The following is a 17,056-nucleotide window of genomic DNA, read 5'->3' as shown; positions in this document are numbered from 1 at the left end:
AAGCATGGTGAGCATCTGGTTTGTCCGCTGTGTTTTGGATACTGTCTCTACCAATAAGTCATCATATTTATGGAGGACATGCATGTCCACTTCAAGGATTACCTCCTGTCGGGGGTAATGTAGTCTGGGAGGGATGGCCGGGCTGGATACAGACACAGACCTGTGTCTCCCGCGGGTTACATACAATGATCCCATGGGACACTATAGGCACAGGCGTACTGTCTGTCATGTGGGTCTGCAGGATGTATTGGGCAATCTTCCTCATAAGGAGAGTGAGGTGACCCCTCAGCAGAGTGGAGAAGAAAAGAGGTGAAGATGGTGCAGGAAAAGGCGGTGGTGGACAGGCGGGCTCGTGCCGCTGCTTTTATGCTTTTTGAGCTTAGGAAGTGGTGGAGAGAAAAAAAGCAATTTCTCCTAAAAAATGAGCCTCCTCTTGTGTGGCAAAGTCTCTGTGGGCTTTGGTAGACGTTTGTTGTTATTTTGCCTGTTTGAGGGCGTATAAACAGGTGTTTCTGTCAAGCATCCAATTCTTTCTACAGGCACTGAATGATAGGTTGCTCTGAATCTTCAGAGCCTACCGGTGAGGAGACTTTCGGCACTGGGAGAGCTCATGGAGTCTGCAGCAGTTTTAGCACTGATGCAGGTTGGCAAAGACAATGTCTTAGTGCCAGTGCCAAAGTCTCCTTCGATTTCAGGCTTTCCAGGATCTTTGGCTCAAAAGAGGAGTTGCATCAGAGCCAGAAGGCAGAAGCCTTGTTGGCCTGAAGGCAGTGGTGGCCTTGACGTGGGTCTTTAGGGCACTGAGCTTGGAGCCCAGCTTCAACAGCGGTGGTGTCCTGCCTCAGTTCGAGGCCGTTGTGCTGGATCGCGCTGAGTTTCGGACAGCAAGGTACTCACTATTGTCTTTGCCCCTGTCTGCGAGGCACCTGTGTCCTGTTTCTGTTCCTTCTCAAACTTGAAGGAAACGGCAGTCTCTGGGCTCAGAGACGAGTGGACCCGCATGTGTTTGGGAGGTTGGATATTCCTCCTCTGCCTTGGAGCCATGTTCCCCAAATACGTAGGGGGTATCTTCCGAATCCTACCTCTGCATCCTCTGATCGGTCCACCTCTGCCTGCATCATTAATGAAGCGTCTTTTGGGATCGAAGGGTGAGGCAGGCTGCACAAGTGGTATCGTCCTAGTCACTGGAGAGGCAGAGATTGCAGACCTGATGGTGGTCGATCCACGGGAATATGGGGTGGCATTGAGGACGATATAGAAAGGGAGACCTTTGCATTACTGCACATTCTTATTGATGAAACTTACGGGGCGAGATGCACAAACCACCGCCGGAGGAAGGTCCTTCACTTACCTCACAGCAAAGAGCTGGAACAACCTCCCCCTGCACCTCAGACAAAGCCTGTCGCTCAACATCTTCAGGAAGAATCTCAAGACATGGCTCTGTCTGCCCATCCACCAAAGCACTTTGAGACCCTCACGGGTGAGTAGTTGCGCTCTACAAAAACTGATTGATTGATTGACAGAGAGAGGCAGAAAAGCATAAGCAAATATCTCTGACCAGGTGATCCATAGGGCATTGCCTTTAGATTGAGGGTGTGGGAGCCTGGATGCGAATTTTGGACATGTTGCATTTTCTTCTGTTGTGAACAGACCTATGTCTGAAGCACCCCTGTTTTGGAAGTAGGGTTGTAGGACTCTGGGCTGGAGTTTCTACTCGTGGACTTGTTGCTGCATCCTGCTGAGGAGGTCGGCAAAATTATTGTGTGATCCTGGGAGGTGTTCTGCTAGCAGGTGAATGTTGTAGTGGATCACCCAATGCCAAATTGTCTGTGTGAGACGAGGCAGCTTTAATGGGTGCCCCCTCAGTTTTTGCAAATAGAACATAGATGTCATGTTGTCTGTGCAAATAAGTACTACCTTGTTGGTTAGGTGCATCACAAAAGCTTTGAGTGCTAGATGAACTGCTAGCATTTCCAAGGAATTGATGTGCATAGTCTTGTGTGTGGAATCCCAAGGGCCCTGTATTGTCAGGTCCTTTAGGTGAGCACCCAAACCTGTCTGTAACGCGTCTGTTGTTAAAATGATCTGAGGAACAGGGTCTAGAAATGTCCACCCTTTCAAGAAGTTGACCTTGTTCCGCCACTGCACAGAGGAAAAGATGCCTTTGTCTTCCAACACTAGATCTTCCAACTGGCCCTGTGCTTGAGACCCCTGGCGTGACAGACATTCCTGCAACAGAAGCATGTGAAAACGTGACTGTGGCACAATTACCATGCAAGAAGCCGTCATTCCTTGTGGCTAACTTCACTGTCACCTGTTGAGTGGGACGAGAGCGAAGGAGCCGCTGTTGAAAATTCTCTATCCTTTGAGAATTCACGCAGGCTGTACCTGGGTGTGCATTTACTATGGCCCCTAAGAAAGTTTGAATCTGAAGGGAATGAGATGAGATTTCTGGAAGTGGATTGTGAATCCTAACTGGTAAAGTAAATCCATTGTGGTTTGGACATGAGAGACATTGTTTTAGAGAGCTGCCTTTTATGAGACAGTCCTCCATATAGGGTTAGACATGAATCTTTTGTCTGTGGAGATAAGCAGGTACTACCTCTAGACACTTTGTGAATAGCCTTGGTGGTGTGGTTGCTCCGAAGGGAAGCACTTTGAATTGGTAGCTCCAGGGATCCGGGTGTGCGGGGATATGAAAATAGGTCAAATGCTGAAAGGTAATCACCCTGTAGTAGCAGGGGAAGTACTTCTTGTAATATGACCATATGAAAGTGCTCTGATATGATGTAATGGTTTAGTGGCCTGAGATCCAGAATGGGCCTGAGTGAGCTGTCTTTCTTTGGGATGAGAGCGTAAAGAGAGTATACCCCGCTCCTTGTACTGAAAAGAAACTGGCTCTATTGCCCCTTTGGCTAATAAGGAGTGAACCTCCAGCTTTAAGAGTGTGATGTGATCATCTAAAAGTCTGTGATTGCGAGGTGGTATACATGGAGGTGTGGAACTGAGCTCCAGACAATACCCATGATGGATAATATCCACTTTTGTGATTGGAGGGAAGCCGTGGACAGTCACTGTCTGGGGACAGTGGTAGCGACTCTTGAAGAGGCGGTTTTACCTCTGCCTCTGTAATTATCTCTCCTGTGGGCCTTTGTAAAAACCTCTGTGCGAGGAGGTGTGTGGATGGTGTTTGGTGTAGGATGTAGATGCCTCACCTGAGGGAGACTTGTACCACAGCAGATGGGAAGCTGAAGCGCTCCCATGGACTTGGCCAACTCATTGCCTTTCTTACTTTTTTTTTAAGGCCTGGTGTACTTGCGGCATGTATAAATGTTCCTTGTCAAAAGGTACTTTGAGGATGGCTTGCTGTTCCTCCTGTTTAAAACCAGAGATGCGTAGCCATACATGCCTCCGTAAGAGGATACTAGCATTAATTCCCCTAGCAGCAGTATTGGATATGAGTTGGCCTTTATTGACATTTTCCTGTCCCCTTTTCCTGTGTTCTTCTGGGAGGTATTGGAGCAATTGCTCCATCTCGTCTCAGTGTGCCCTGTCATCTCTCGCTAGGAGACCTGGTATGTTTGCAATGTGCCACTACACGCTTGTCTGATCCGTCTAAAACTTTGATTTCCTTATCAGGAGGAGGCGCATCTTAAGCAGCTTGGGAGTTGACCTGCTTTCTAACACTGGTGACTAGAAAAGAATGCGCAGGTATTGGGCCCTTGAAGTATGGAGGGTCTGAGGGGGATGCCTTACATTACTTTTCTATCCTAGGAGTAACGACCCTCGCTGGATCTTGAAATACATCATCTGCGAGTCTCAGCGTTCCCTTAAGCACAGGGAGATTCTGAGTAGATTTATGTGAAGCAGATAGGGTTTCAAACACAGTTATCCTCTACAGCATCTTTGTGTGGTGGGACGTGATGGTAAGTTGCTGCCCTACTAACTCCTGAAAGGAAGTGGTGTCGCCTGGAGGGGACGGTATAGCTGGGTAGGACTCGATGTCAGTATCAGCTCAGGTATCCACCTCATACTGACACCAAGGGGCAATGTCAGAATGTGGGTGTGCATGTCATCCCCATGTCCTGCTGGTGTAATACCCAAGGGGTCGCCCTGAGATGATGGTGGAGACGGAGGGTGTGAAGGTAGTGTGGTGACTGGTGACGGAGGTGGTGGAACCTCTGTGGTGTCCTTCTCCGTTCTCTTTTGTTTGGGTGGAGGCGTATATGGATCAATAGCCTCCTCAAAAGTCAATTGTCCTTTAGAGGTGGGTGGAGGTAACAGTCTTTACCAGCACCCTTTCAGTCTGAGGTTGAATCTGAAGCTGAGACTGCTTGCTATGTAGCTTCTGCTTCATTGTATGGAGAATTGACTCCGAAGGCGATTTTGATTCTGAATGTGGGTCGCACTCTAGTCTTTTTGGTGCTGAATCGAGTTTACTTTCCGTGCCGAAACAGTCGGAGCGGAGTATTTTTTCAGAGCTGAAAAAGCTGGTCCCGTATGAGAGGTGATGGGTTTCGGCACCAAAATTGCAGATGTTCTGCTTAATGTGGAGGGTAGCACTGTTATTTTAGGCTTCAGTGCTGGGCCCGAGGGCGGGGCATCGAAGCAAATCTTTCGATGCTTGCCATGGCTAGAATGCAGTGGTGGCTCCATATCTTTAGCTTCCCTCAAAACGTTTCAGGGTGGAACAGTACATGATTTACTCCCGGTCTGCTGTCCAAGCGGGCACCTCTGTTTCTGATCCCAAGTCCAATATGGAGAACGCCTACTCCTCTGCAGCTGAGGCCTTATGGATCTCCTGCTCTGCTTCCAACGCGGGGTCTGGGACACTGAAAATGTCAGAAGTGTCTTCTATCTCCTGCCTCTGCATCTCTTGTCGACAAGCTCTTCTGGTGCATAGAGTTTTTTTTCGATCTGAAGGATTGGCAGACCTCACAATATCCCTCTCGAAGATCTGGCGACAGGCAGAGGTTACAGATCTGATGATGATTGGTATGAGGAAATTTAAAATGGTTCTTGGGACAGAAACAAAATGGCGTCTGTTCCATCAGTTCTTCATTATCCAATGTGTATGGTGTAGGAAATGGCTGCCTAAAGGCGCGGGCCGAAGGGCCTCGATCTGGAAAAATAAACCAAACTGTCCAAAGATTTTTCGATCCATATACGAAAAAAGGGTGAAAATCTTGATTGTAAACTATACTGATGGGGTTGGAGAACAGAAGAGACGTATTACAGTCTTGAACCGAAGCTCAGAGAGAATATGACTAGACCAGACAGCAGAAGAAAACAATCTGAATATGGAATCAAGGACCAAAGACTTTTCGAACAAAGACAACTTGTAAACTTCTGGACCCAACACTAAATGGCGGAAGTATGCAGAGCATGTTTATCTATAGCCACACATGCTATCAAACATACATATATTTTTGCCATGTCACTCCCTGCCCCCATACATACTACTTTATAAGTGTTTCTTATTAAACCCTCCCAGTCCCTGCTCCCATAACACCGACTCACATCCCATCCCTACTTATGTCTCTTAAGGTCTTCGTATACCTTATAACTCTCCCAAACTCTCTGCTCCTCACGGGACCCTCTGAAAGGCTCCCATATTATCCTCCTACAGCCTGTGTCCTAGGTAACAATTCTAAACCCCAAACATACGACACAGCCTCTGCCTCCTATAGTCTTTAAGTGCAATAAAATAGTCTTATGAACTTCCTGTCCGGTATGACCATCTCACAGCCGCTACCACCATTACCATTTCACAGTTCTTGCCCCCATAAACCTCTAACAGCCTGACCCACACACCCACTTTCTCATGTATAGTCTGGATGCATCATCCTGAAATTGGAATATGGGTTAATAGGCAAGAAGAGGGCACAGGTTCTCAGCAAAGCAGTCAGTACAGCGGAGGGGCAGAAGAATCCCTGGTGCGATGTCCAGCTCACAAGGCCTCTTCATGTCACACATAGGAGGGGAGTCGAGGTCAGTGCGAGAGAAAGGTACTGCGCCACCTGCCCCTACCTCTCCTCTGTGCGGCTGCCTGTGCTTTACGGTTCACCTCCACACCAGTCTCTGTGCCTCACCTCCACGCCAGTATCTGTGCCTCACCTCCACGCCAGTCTCTGTGCCTCACCTCCACGCCAGTCTCTGTGCCTCACCTCCACGCCACTATCTGTGCCTCACCTCTATCTGTGCCTCACCTCCATGCCAGTCTCTGCGCCTCACCTCCACGCCAGTCTCTGTGCCTCACCTCCACGCCAGTATCTGTGCCTCACCTCCACGCCACTATCTGTGCCTCACCTCCATGCCAGTCTCCGTGCCTCACCTCCACGCCAGTCTCCGTGCCTCACCTCCACGCCAGTCTCTGTGCCTCACCTCCACGCCAGTCTCTGTGCCTCACCTCCACGCCAGTCTCTGTGCCTCACCTCCACGCCAGTCTCTGTGCCTCACCTCCACGCCAGTCTCTGTGCCTCACCTCCACGCCAGTATCTGTACCTCACCTCCACGCCACTATCTGTACCTCACCTCCACGCCACTATCTGTACCTCACCTCCACGCCACTATCTGTGCCTCACCTCCACGCCACTATGTGCCTCACCTCCACGCCAGTCTCTGTGCCTCACCTCCACGCCAGTCTCTGTGCCTCACCTCCACGCCAGTCTCTGTGCCTCACCTCCACGCCAGTCTCTGTGCCTCACCTCCACGCCAGTCTCTGTGCCTCACCTCCACGCCAGTCTCTGTGCCTCACCTCCACGCCAGTCTCTGTGCCTCACCTCCACGCCAGTCTCTGTGCCTCACCTCCACGCTAGTCTCTGTGCCCCTCCTCCACGCTAGTATCTGTGCCCCTCCTCCACGCTAGTATCTGTGCCCCTCCTCCACGCTAGTATCTGTGCCCCTCCTCCACGCTAGTATCTGTGCCCCTCCTCCACGCTAGTATCTGTGCCTCACCTCCACGCCACTATCTGTGCCTCACCTCCACGCCACTATCTGTGCCTCACCTCCACGCCACTATCTGTGCCTCACCTCCACGCCACTATCTGTGCCTCACCTCCACGCCACTATCTGTGCCTCACCTCCACGCCACTATCTGTGCCTCACCGCCACGCCACTATCTGTGCCTCACCTCCACGCCACTATCTGTGCCTCACCTCCACGCCACTATCTGTGCCTCACCGCCACGCCACTATCTGTGCCTCACCGCCACGCCACTATCTGTGCCTCACCTCAACGCCAGTCTCTGTGCCTCACCTCAACGCCAGTCTCTGTGCCTCGCCTCCACGTCAGTCTCTGTGCCTCGCCTCCACGACTCGCCTCCACGTCAGTCTCTGTGCCTCGCCTCCACGTCAGTCTCTGTGCCTCACCTCCACGTCAGTCTCTGTGCCTCACCTCCACGTCAGTCTCTGTGCCTCGCCTCCACATCAGTCTCTGTGCCTCGCCTCCACGTCAGTCTCTGTGCCGCGCCTCCTTGTCAGACTCTGCATCTTCATTCATGTTAATTTATGTCAACTCTGTGCTACTCTGTGTATCTCACCTGTGCCAGTCTATTAATGTGTCTATGTGCCAGTCTGTGTACTTCAACTCTGTGCCAGTCTGAATACCTCGTCTCTGTGACAGCCTGTGCACCTTGTCTCTATGGCAACCTATTAATTCATCTCTGTGCCAGTCTGTGTACCTCATCTCTGTGCCAGTCTGTGTACCTCATCTCTGTGCCAGTCTGTGTACCTCTCCTGTGCCAGTCTGTGTACCTCTCCTGTGCCAGTCTGTGCCTCATCTCTAAGGAAGCCTCTGTGCTCAGTATTTCTCCGGCCAGTCACAGTTCCACAAGGGTGTGAGACGGACACAGTGGCTTTGAATCCAAGAGGCTATAGAATTCATCTTTTTCACACCTCCACACACTGCAGGTGGTCCACCAAGGTTCTGGCGTCCCTCTAGGAAGATGTTAGTGCTTCCCCTCACTCCGCTAAATGACTAAGGGCCTAGTGTGATTGTTGGTGGGCGATGGATTGAGTTACTCGCATTTCTGATGGAGATGTTGTATGCCAAAATTAGAAATGACTGGCAAGCAGGTGGTCATTTCTGAAGTATTGGCAGGGCAACTGTCATGGCGGTTGCTGTCGGCGCTGTCAGCATGACAGACCCTTGCAACAAACTGTTTTCTTTTCTTTTTTGTTTCCAGAAGAACATCCTGAAACAGGATTTTGGTTTTGAAAACAAAAAAAGATAATGCTCCCCTTTTCAAGGGAGTCATCTCCCATGGCGTGGGGGGCATTTTGCGTCCCGTATCTCCAGGGTTTGCCTGGCAGTGACACACAGTAAAAATCTGTTATTTGTCTGCCCATCCTAATTGGACAGATGGGCATAAAGCCGGTTCTCCAATGGCCCTCACTCCGGCAGGCTGTCAGAGACGTTTGGCCACGGAGGTGACAAAGTAGCCAAAATATGGTCTGCTCCCATTGAAATCAGGCGTGCGGACCACTATGTTGGCAGGGAGGTAACACCGTCACCACTGCGATGGCGTTTCCTATCCGCTAACATATAAAATAGGCCCAAAGTCTCTCATCAGTGAGGGGCACAGACAGACTCTGAAAGGCTGGCAGAGGACAGTGAAAGTAGTGGCAGCAAATGGGTTGGCAGAGGAATGTTCACCAAGCACTATCAGTTAGACGACGTAGAGAGGGGAAGAGGCCACTGACTCACCTGCGTCGGAGAGGTCTCGCAGAGAGCTGCTGAGTGTGCTGCGTTTCAAGCCATCGCCAGCAGCGTAGGTGTCTTCCAGACTGGTGCGGGTCAGTGTGCCATTCATAGCCTCCTTAAGTCCAGGTCCCTGAGAGGCGTTGGGCCTCATCCCGCCTTTCTGCTTCTCAAGTTCAGCTGTGAGGTGGGCGAGGACAGGCAGAGGTGTGAGAGTTAGTTACCTGTAGTATCACATCTCTAGAATGCCCAATATTTTACAATAGGCCCTGCACTGGAGACATAGAAGACCGACTTCCATCAGCACCTGATAATGGACAGCAATGGCGTATCATAAATCATCATTCGGTATTGGGAGTGCAGAGACACACTCCAGTAAGGAGACATGACGCCACAGGAGAGAGGCACAGGAAGGGGCCTTACCCTTGTCTGACCAACCACCCCCATCCTAAAGAAAGGAAATCACACTGAAGACGTTCTGGACACTTACACTCCACGCGGTACTTTTCCATCTCTTGCACCTCGGCAATGGACTCCCGCAGGTCACTAGTGAACCGCAGACGGTCCTGCAGACTGGGCGCATTGAAGATTATCAGCACCTTCCGCTCACCACCAGGCAGGGCAGACAGCAGCTTGATTCCATGCTGGTAATCTGAGGGGAAGAAACCCGCAACCCGTGCATGAGCAGGGAACACCAGCCAGAAAAAGGAGCACTGAACGCCAATCGCACGAACAAAGGCACCGGAGAACAAGTTACTTTGGTAACACTCTTTCTGGTGGATACTCTGTCTAACCGCAGATTCCTCACCTTAACAATATCCTGAGGTGCACAGTGCACAGTGCGGCAGAGGTACTCCCTGGGGAGGGTGTGTGAGTAAAGGAGACCGCACGATCTGTCAATACTCACATGAATTCTGGAAGAGTTGCATCTGCATGTCCACGAGGGGGAACGACTGGCGGAAACTGTAGGTCACCAAAATCTTCTTCTTCTGAAAAATTTTAGTCACCTATGAAAGAGAAAGAGGAATGAGAAATAAACATCAGCAGGGCTGCAAAAAGAGAGCTATAATGATTCAACGTAGGGAAAAACGAACAAATTAACATTACTATGGGGGATGAGGAAAGGTATGAGTGATTCAACAGGCAGAGGTGGAAAAAAGCCCTTTACAGAATACTGGAGATGAGAAATTAAATTTAGAAAGAACTTAACTTTACAAGAGTAGTAAAATATAAAAAATACACTAAACAATGGGCAACAAAGGTATTCAATGCTACAAAGGGGGTATTAAAAAAATTAACACTACAAAAAGGGTAAGAAAAACAGACTTAAAGAAAAGGGAATTAGCAATTACAGAAGTGGGAAAATAAAATAAAGGAATGTTAAGAAAGAGAACATAAGTAATGTTACCAAAGGTACAAGAAGAAAAACATGGATGTTAGTGAAAGGAAAAACAAAGAAATATACTACTGGGAGGGGAAAGAAAAAGCATTAGAGAACATGAGAAGCAGAAAACTAAAAATGCAGTACAATACTTGTAATGGTACTTTGCAGCTTGTGCTGTCAGGTATTCTTATACTGAACATAATTATGATATATTGTTGGGCTCAGAATGGCGTCCTGGTCACTCATGGGTCTGAGCTGCAGGCCTCGGACACGGTCTTGTCTTGAAGGATTCACTCCGACTGCTACTTGTTGTTCTAAGGTTCACAGTCTGGCTTTAGGGCAAGCTCAGGCAGCTTCTGGTAATCAGAGTTGCACAGAAAAGGAAAATGTGAATTACCCAGTGTGCATCTGTTCGTGGCATGTAGTGCTGTAGGTTCACATGCTTTGCATTAGCTCGCCATTTAGTGTAGGGTTCAGAGTGGTACAACTTGTTTTTCTTCAAAGAAGCTTTTTCGAGTCACGGGATTGAGTGACTCCTCCTCTCGGTAATATTGCACATGGGCATGGAGTCCTTTGTTAGATTGTTTCTCTGCAGGCGGGACAGTGAAGTAGTGAAAGCAGAGAGTGTAATAGAAAAGATGTTCATGCCATGTATCTAGATATTTACAATATTTACATATTAATAAACTGCAAGGTCGACACATGTCTGGGGAGGAGGGAGGGCACATGTGAATCTACAGCACTACATGCCACAAACAGATGTCTACTGGTAAGTAACATTCTCCAGTGGATGGCACGTGTGGCTGTAGATATGCATGCTGCGCATAGACTGTAAAGCAGACCCTCCAAAAAGTGGTGGCTAGTGTGCAGGAGTTGCACTTGATTGGAAGAGTGTTTGAGTACAGCTTGTCCAACATTTGCTTGTTGACGTGCAAATACATCTACACAATAATGTTTAGTAAAGGTATGTAGTGTAGACTATGTTGGCGCTTTGCAAAAAAAAAAAAATGATCAGAGTTTGTAAAGCGCAACTACTCACCCATAAGGGTCTCACGGCGCTGATGGGTCTTGTCCTCTGAGCTTCAGGTGAAGAGCCAGTTTTTAAGGTTGTTCCTGAGTTGGGGTAGCGATGGTGACTGCCTGAGGTGCAGAGGCAGGGTGTTCCAGCTCTTTGTCCGGAGATAGGCGAAGGATCTCCCACCAGCCGAGGTCTTCCGTATGCGAGGTACGGTGGCTAGTGCTTGTTGAGCAGAGCGGAGAGGTCTGGTGGGGGAGAAGAAGGTGATGCAGTAGTTGTCATGGAGGGCCTTGTAAGGGTGGACGAGGAGCTTCAAGTTAATTCTCTTCATGATAGGGAGCCAGTGGAGGTCTCTTAGGTGATTGGAGATATGTTTGCGGAGGGGAATGTCCAGGATGAGTCTGGCGGAGGCGTTTTGGATGTGCTGTAATTTCTCGAGGTTCTTCTGGGTGGTACCGGCATACAGGGCGTTGCCATAGTCGAGTCTGCTGGTAACCACGGCATGGGTTATGGTTTTGCGGCAGTTCTTTGGGATCCATTTGTAGATCTTCCGGGGAAGTTGGACCGTGTGAAAGCACGAGGATTCGACTGAGTTTACTTGGTGGGTCATGGTGAGCGAGGAGTTCAGGATGACATCAACGTTGCATGCATGTTTTTTTTTGGGGGGGCGAGGGTCGATGGCCCCAGGCTAATGTGGTTGATGAGGCCCTCGGTCTTGTCGGAGTTGAGCTTTAGGCAGCTGTCCTTCATCCAGGCGGTGACGGGCTTCCATCCCGGTGTGGAAGTTCTTCTTGGCAGTAGTGGGGTTTTCGGTCAGTGAAATGATCAGCTGGGTATCGTCGGCGTAGAAGATGTTCAGCCTGTGGTTACTGACAACGGATGCAAGCAGGGCCATGTAGATGTTGAAGAGTGAGGGACTCAGGGAGGAGTCCTGTGGAACTCCGCAGCGGATCTCCATAGGCTCTGACAGGTAAGGCGAGAGTCTGACTCTGTGTTCGGCCAGACAGGCAATTATCTGCTATAGGTGTCTTACCTAAAAATGCCATAGATGCACCTTTCTTCCTACTGGAGTACAAGTAATTGTCCTTTGGCTTTATTACAGCAAGTTGGAATATACTTGACTATCCATCTGGCTATAGTTGCTTTAGATATAGGTTCTCCTCAATGGGTCAATGACAAAGCTACAAAAAGTTGTTTTGTTTTCCTAAACTCTTTTGTTATATCTATATAATCCATAAATGCCCTTTTAACACCAAGAGTATGTAGAGCTCTTTCTGCCACAGAGGCTGGTTGGGGAAACAAAACTGGTAATTCTTTCGTCTGATTGATTTGGAATTATTATTATTATTATTTTTTTTCCTTTATTACATTTTTATTCAGGAAAATGATATGACGATACAAAATATATACATAGGCATATTTTCAATATTCCACTTTACATCAGATAATTGCACTATGCATATGTGGATGTATACAGTCTGCTAAATATACTGATTAATAGGCGGGAAGGTGGTGATTAGAAGAGTAGGGAGTGAATGGGGGGAGGTGTGGGGGGAAAAAGGGTGAGAAAGAACCATGAGAAAGAGGAATAGGGGAGAGAGGGGTAGAAGGGAAAGAAAAAGAAATAGAAATAAGGGGAGGGAGAGAAAAGAGTGGATGAGGGAGAAGTGGGGGAGAAGGGGGGCCAGAGAGTTAGTGCTTCAAGATAATTAAGTAGGTGTTCCAAGTATTTCCTGTCCGGAGGGAGGGGGAGATGCTGAGGGAAAGTGAGCGGGGGATGTCCGTGGACGCCTAGGTTTGGGTGTGTCAGGGGTCGAGGTCTTTTTAGATGCGTTGAATGTTCCAGGGCTAGCCAGGTAGGGTGGGAGAGAGCAAGTCATCTGGCGCATATATGACTGGGCCGGGGAGGTGGGCTTTTCCCACAGCGGATGATCTGGAGGGTAGTAGAAAAGGAAGATGAGAAGGGGAGGGGGGGCAAGAGAGGGGCAGGGATGGAGGGGGTCCTGGAGTGTCAGCTGCTGCTGACCACCGGTCCTCCTCCCGCTGCCTCATGATCCCGTCAGATAGGGATATGGAATTATGAAACTACATTTGGATTAGTTCTTAATAGAAATTTTTCTTTATGAATTCAGCAGAAAGGTTCGTCCAGAGTTAAAGCTCAGAGCTCACTGACACGCCTAAGGGAAGTGATAGTGGTTAAAAAGGCTACTTTCCATGAGAGGAATTGTAGATACCAGGAGTGAAGTGCCTCAAAAGGGCTGGGATGGTAGGAATCCTCGGTGGAATGGTTCTTTTAAGTCCTTCCATAAATGCCTTAATAACAGTAACCCTAAAACAAAGAAATATGGTGTCTGTTTTGAAGATATGCAGCTATGGCTGCTAAATGTAAACAAATAGATGTGTAAGCTAGATTTGCTTTTTGTAAATGTAAATAACAGAGAATGTCTTGTACTGTTGGCTTAAGGGTCAATGTTTTGTGTTTAACAATAGCAAACAAAACATTTCCATTTTGCTGCATAACATTGTCTGGTTGTGGGTTTGCGTGCTTCTTTAAGAATATCCATACATTCCTGTGGTAATTGTAAATACCCAAATTCTAGGACTTCAGGAGCCATATTGTTAGGTTGAGCGATTTGGGATTCTGATATCTTTTTTCACCCTGTTTTTGTGTTAGAAGGTCTGGTCTCTTGGGAAGCTTTTGATGTCGAACCACTGAGAGTTCCAAACGTTTTGTGAACCATGGTTGACATGCCCATGTAAAAGCTACCAGGATCATGTTGAGGGGAGATTGTTTGAGCTCCGACCAGAAAGGGAATGAGTAGGAGAGGTAGAAAAGCATAAGCAAATATCCCTGACTAACTCATCTATAGAGCATTGCCTTTGGATTGAGGGTGTGAGTACCTGGAGGCAAAGTTTTGGCATTTTTTGTTTTGATGTGTGGCGAATAGGTCTATCTGAGGTACTCCCCACTTTTAGAAGTACGGGTGAAGGACTTGCAGGTTGAGTTCCCATTCGTGGACTTGTTGCTGCTTCCTGCAGAGCAGATCTACAAAGTGATTATCTGTCCCTGGGAGATACTGTGCCAATATGTGAATGTGGTGATGAATTACCCATGTCCATATTGTTTGTGCAAGATGGGACAGTTGATGAGATTGTACATGGCAGTCATGTTGTCTGTACGTACCAACACCCCCTTGTGTTGTAAGTGTGGAAGGAACACTTTCATTGCTAGGAATACTGCTTGCAGCTCCACGTAACGGATGTGGAGACTGTCGAGTATTGTCCCATATCCCCTGAACTGTGAGGTCGAGGAGATGAGCTCCCCAACCAGTGTATGAGGCATCTGTTGTGGGAGTGGTCTGAGGCACAGGGTCTAAAAAGGGCTGCCCGTTCATAAGGTTTGTGGAGTCCCACCAATGCAGAGAGCGATAAGTCTGGTGGTTCAACAACACTAGATCTCCCATCTGACCCTGTGCCTGAGAACACTGACGAGAGAGACATTGTTGAAGAGGACGCATATGAAGTTTGGCATGAAGTACTATGGCAATACAAGATGCCATCATCCCTAACAGTTTCATAATGGTTCTTACTGTGTGTGCTTGGTTCTCTGTTAATGTAGCAATCATTGTTTGAAAAGCCTGAACTCCGGAGGAGTTGGGAAACGCTAGTCCTAATTGTGTGCTGAGGATTGCTCCTAGATAGGGCTGTAACTGGAAAGGGTGCAGATGAGATTTGAGGTAATTGATGGTGGACCCTAGAGTGTGCATGGGTTGGATTGTGATCTGAGTGTGACATTGACACTGTGTGAATGAACTGGCTTTAATGAGCCTAACGTCCAAGTAAGGGAAGAAATGAATTTGTTTTCTTCTGAGATTTGCTGAGAGTACTGCAAGACATTCAGCACTGCAGACGTCAGCACTGAAGTAAGCTAAACATTGTGATAGAAGAAAATAAAACAAGACCGTGAAACTGGTTATTGTAAAATAACAGTGCGAGGCTAAATAAAATGCATCTAGAACAAAGTACACAGAGGCCTAATACTTTAAGCAAACGCGCAGAAAGCTACATTAAAAATGGCTACACTACACAGGGAGTAGACTCCTGTTCCCTGGTATTGTAATGGTACTGGTTCCACTTGTGACCCAAATAAATGCTCTTTATCAAAGGGCATGTTCAAAACTACCCGTTGTATCTTTGGTTTAAAGTCTGAGCATCTGAGCCAGGCTTGTCACCTAATGATGACGTTGGTGTTAACCCTGCGTGCTGCTGTATCAGCAGCATGAAGGGCACATCTAATGAAATTGTTCGAAATTGTTTGTCCTTCTGTTACAATTTCTACCCCCCTTTCATGCTGTTCCTCAGGAAGGTATTGTTGTAGTTCCTCCATGGCGTCCCAGAGAGCTCTATCGTATCGGGATACCAACGCCTGTGCATTAGCAATCCACCAGTGATTGGCTGCTTGAACTGCCACACTTTTGCTTGAAGCATCTGATTGTTTGCTTTATCAGGAGGAGGTGTCTCCTGTTGATTGGCTATACGCCCTTTCACGAGCCCTGGAGGCAACGATAGAGTCTGGAGGGATATGTGCTTTTATAAATCAAAGGTCAATGGGTGCAGCCTTCTATTTTTTATCCACACTGGGAAAGATAACCCTTGATCTAAGAGGCTCTTTAAATATTTCATCTGGGAGCCTGAGCATACCTCGAAGAATTGGAAGGAATTGACTTTCCTTGTGTGTTATGCCACGGGTGTCAGTGTACATTTGTGCATCATGACACGCTGCTGCCCTAGCTATAACCTGTTGATAGGAGGTTGAACCCTCAGGTGGCGAAGGTCTGTCCAGTAGAGATCTGAATCATGAGGCGTAATAGGATCCAGATCATATATACCCCTGGATCTTGATCGTCTAATGCATGGGTACTCACAAACTTTTTCTCGGGGGCCAAAATTGCAGTATGGTTTGCGGCCGAGGGCCGCACTGAAGTGACAGCAGGGGGCGGGGCTTAGAGGGGGCGGGGCTTAGAGGGGGAACAACCACCCCACCCCCTTTTTCAAAACAATGCCCCTACCCCAGTAACACACACAGCGCGCACACATACAGCGCCATCTGCTCTCACCCCTACCCCAGTAACACACAGCGCGCACACATACGGCGCCATCTGCTCTCACCCCTACCCCAGTAACACACACAGCGCGCACACACACAGCGCCATCTGCTCTCACCCCTACCCCAGTAACACACACAGCGCCATCTGCTCTCACCCCTACCCCAGTAACACACACAGCGCCATCTGCACACAGCGCCATCTGCTCTCACCCCTACCCCAGTAACACACACTGCGCCATCTGCACACAGCGCCATCTGCTCCCACCCCTACCCCAGTAACACACACAGCGCCATCTGCACACAGCGCCATCTGCTCCCACCCCTACCCCAGTAACACACACAGTGCCATCTGCTCTCACCCCTACCCCAGTAACACACACTGCGCCATCTGCACACAGCGCCATCTGCTCCCACCCCTACCCCAGTAACGCACACAGCGCCATCTGCTCTCACCCCTACCCCAGTAACACACACTGCGCCATCTGCACACAGCGCCATCTGCTCCCACCCCTACCCCAGTAACACACACAGCGCCATCTGCACACAGCGCCATCTGCTCTCACCCCTACCCCAGTAACACACACCGCGCCATCTGCACACAGCGCCATCTGCTCTCACCCCTACCCCAGTAACACACACTGCGCCATCTGCACACAGCGCCATCTGCTCCCACCCCTACCCCAGTAACACACACAGCGCCATCTGCACACAGCGCCATCTGCTCTCACCCCTACCTCAGTAACACACACAGCGCCATCTGCTCTCACCCCTACCCCAGTAACACACACTGCACCATCTGCACACAGCGCCATCTGCTCTCACCCCTACCCCAGTAACACTCACTGCG

General features: G+C 48.8%; 1 protein-coding gene across 4 annotated transcripts in view; it reads right to left on the bottom strand.

The window, feature by feature from the left end:
* Positions 1–17,056, bottom strand: part of IQSEC2 (IQ motif and Sec7 domain ArfGEF 2) — a 269,869-nt gene that overhangs the window by 17,558 nt on the left and 235,255 nt on the right. For all 4 annotated transcript variants that reach the window (XM_069209291.1, XM_069209293.1, XM_069209295.1 and 1 more), the window contains 3 exons: positions 9,608–9,707; positions 9,191–9,352; positions 8,707–8,880 (listed from right to left, as the gene is read on the bottom strand). In XM_069209291.1, the coding sequence (XP_069065392.1) occupies positions 8,707–8,880; positions 9,191–9,352; positions 9,608–9,707 (436 nt within the window). The remainder of the gene's footprint in view (positions 1–8,706; positions 8,881–9,190; positions 9,353–9,607; positions 9,708–17,056) is intronic.

This window comes from Pleurodeles waltl, chromosome 10, assembly GCF_031143425.1.
Source record: "Pleurodeles waltl isolate 20211129_DDA chromosome 10, aPleWal1.hap1.20221129, whole genome shotgun sequence".
Lineage (NCBI taxonomy): Eukaryota > Metazoa > Chordata > Amphibia > Caudata > Salamandridae > Pleurodeles > Pleurodeles waltl.
This window is presented reverse-complemented; position numbering and strand designations above follow the sequence as displayed.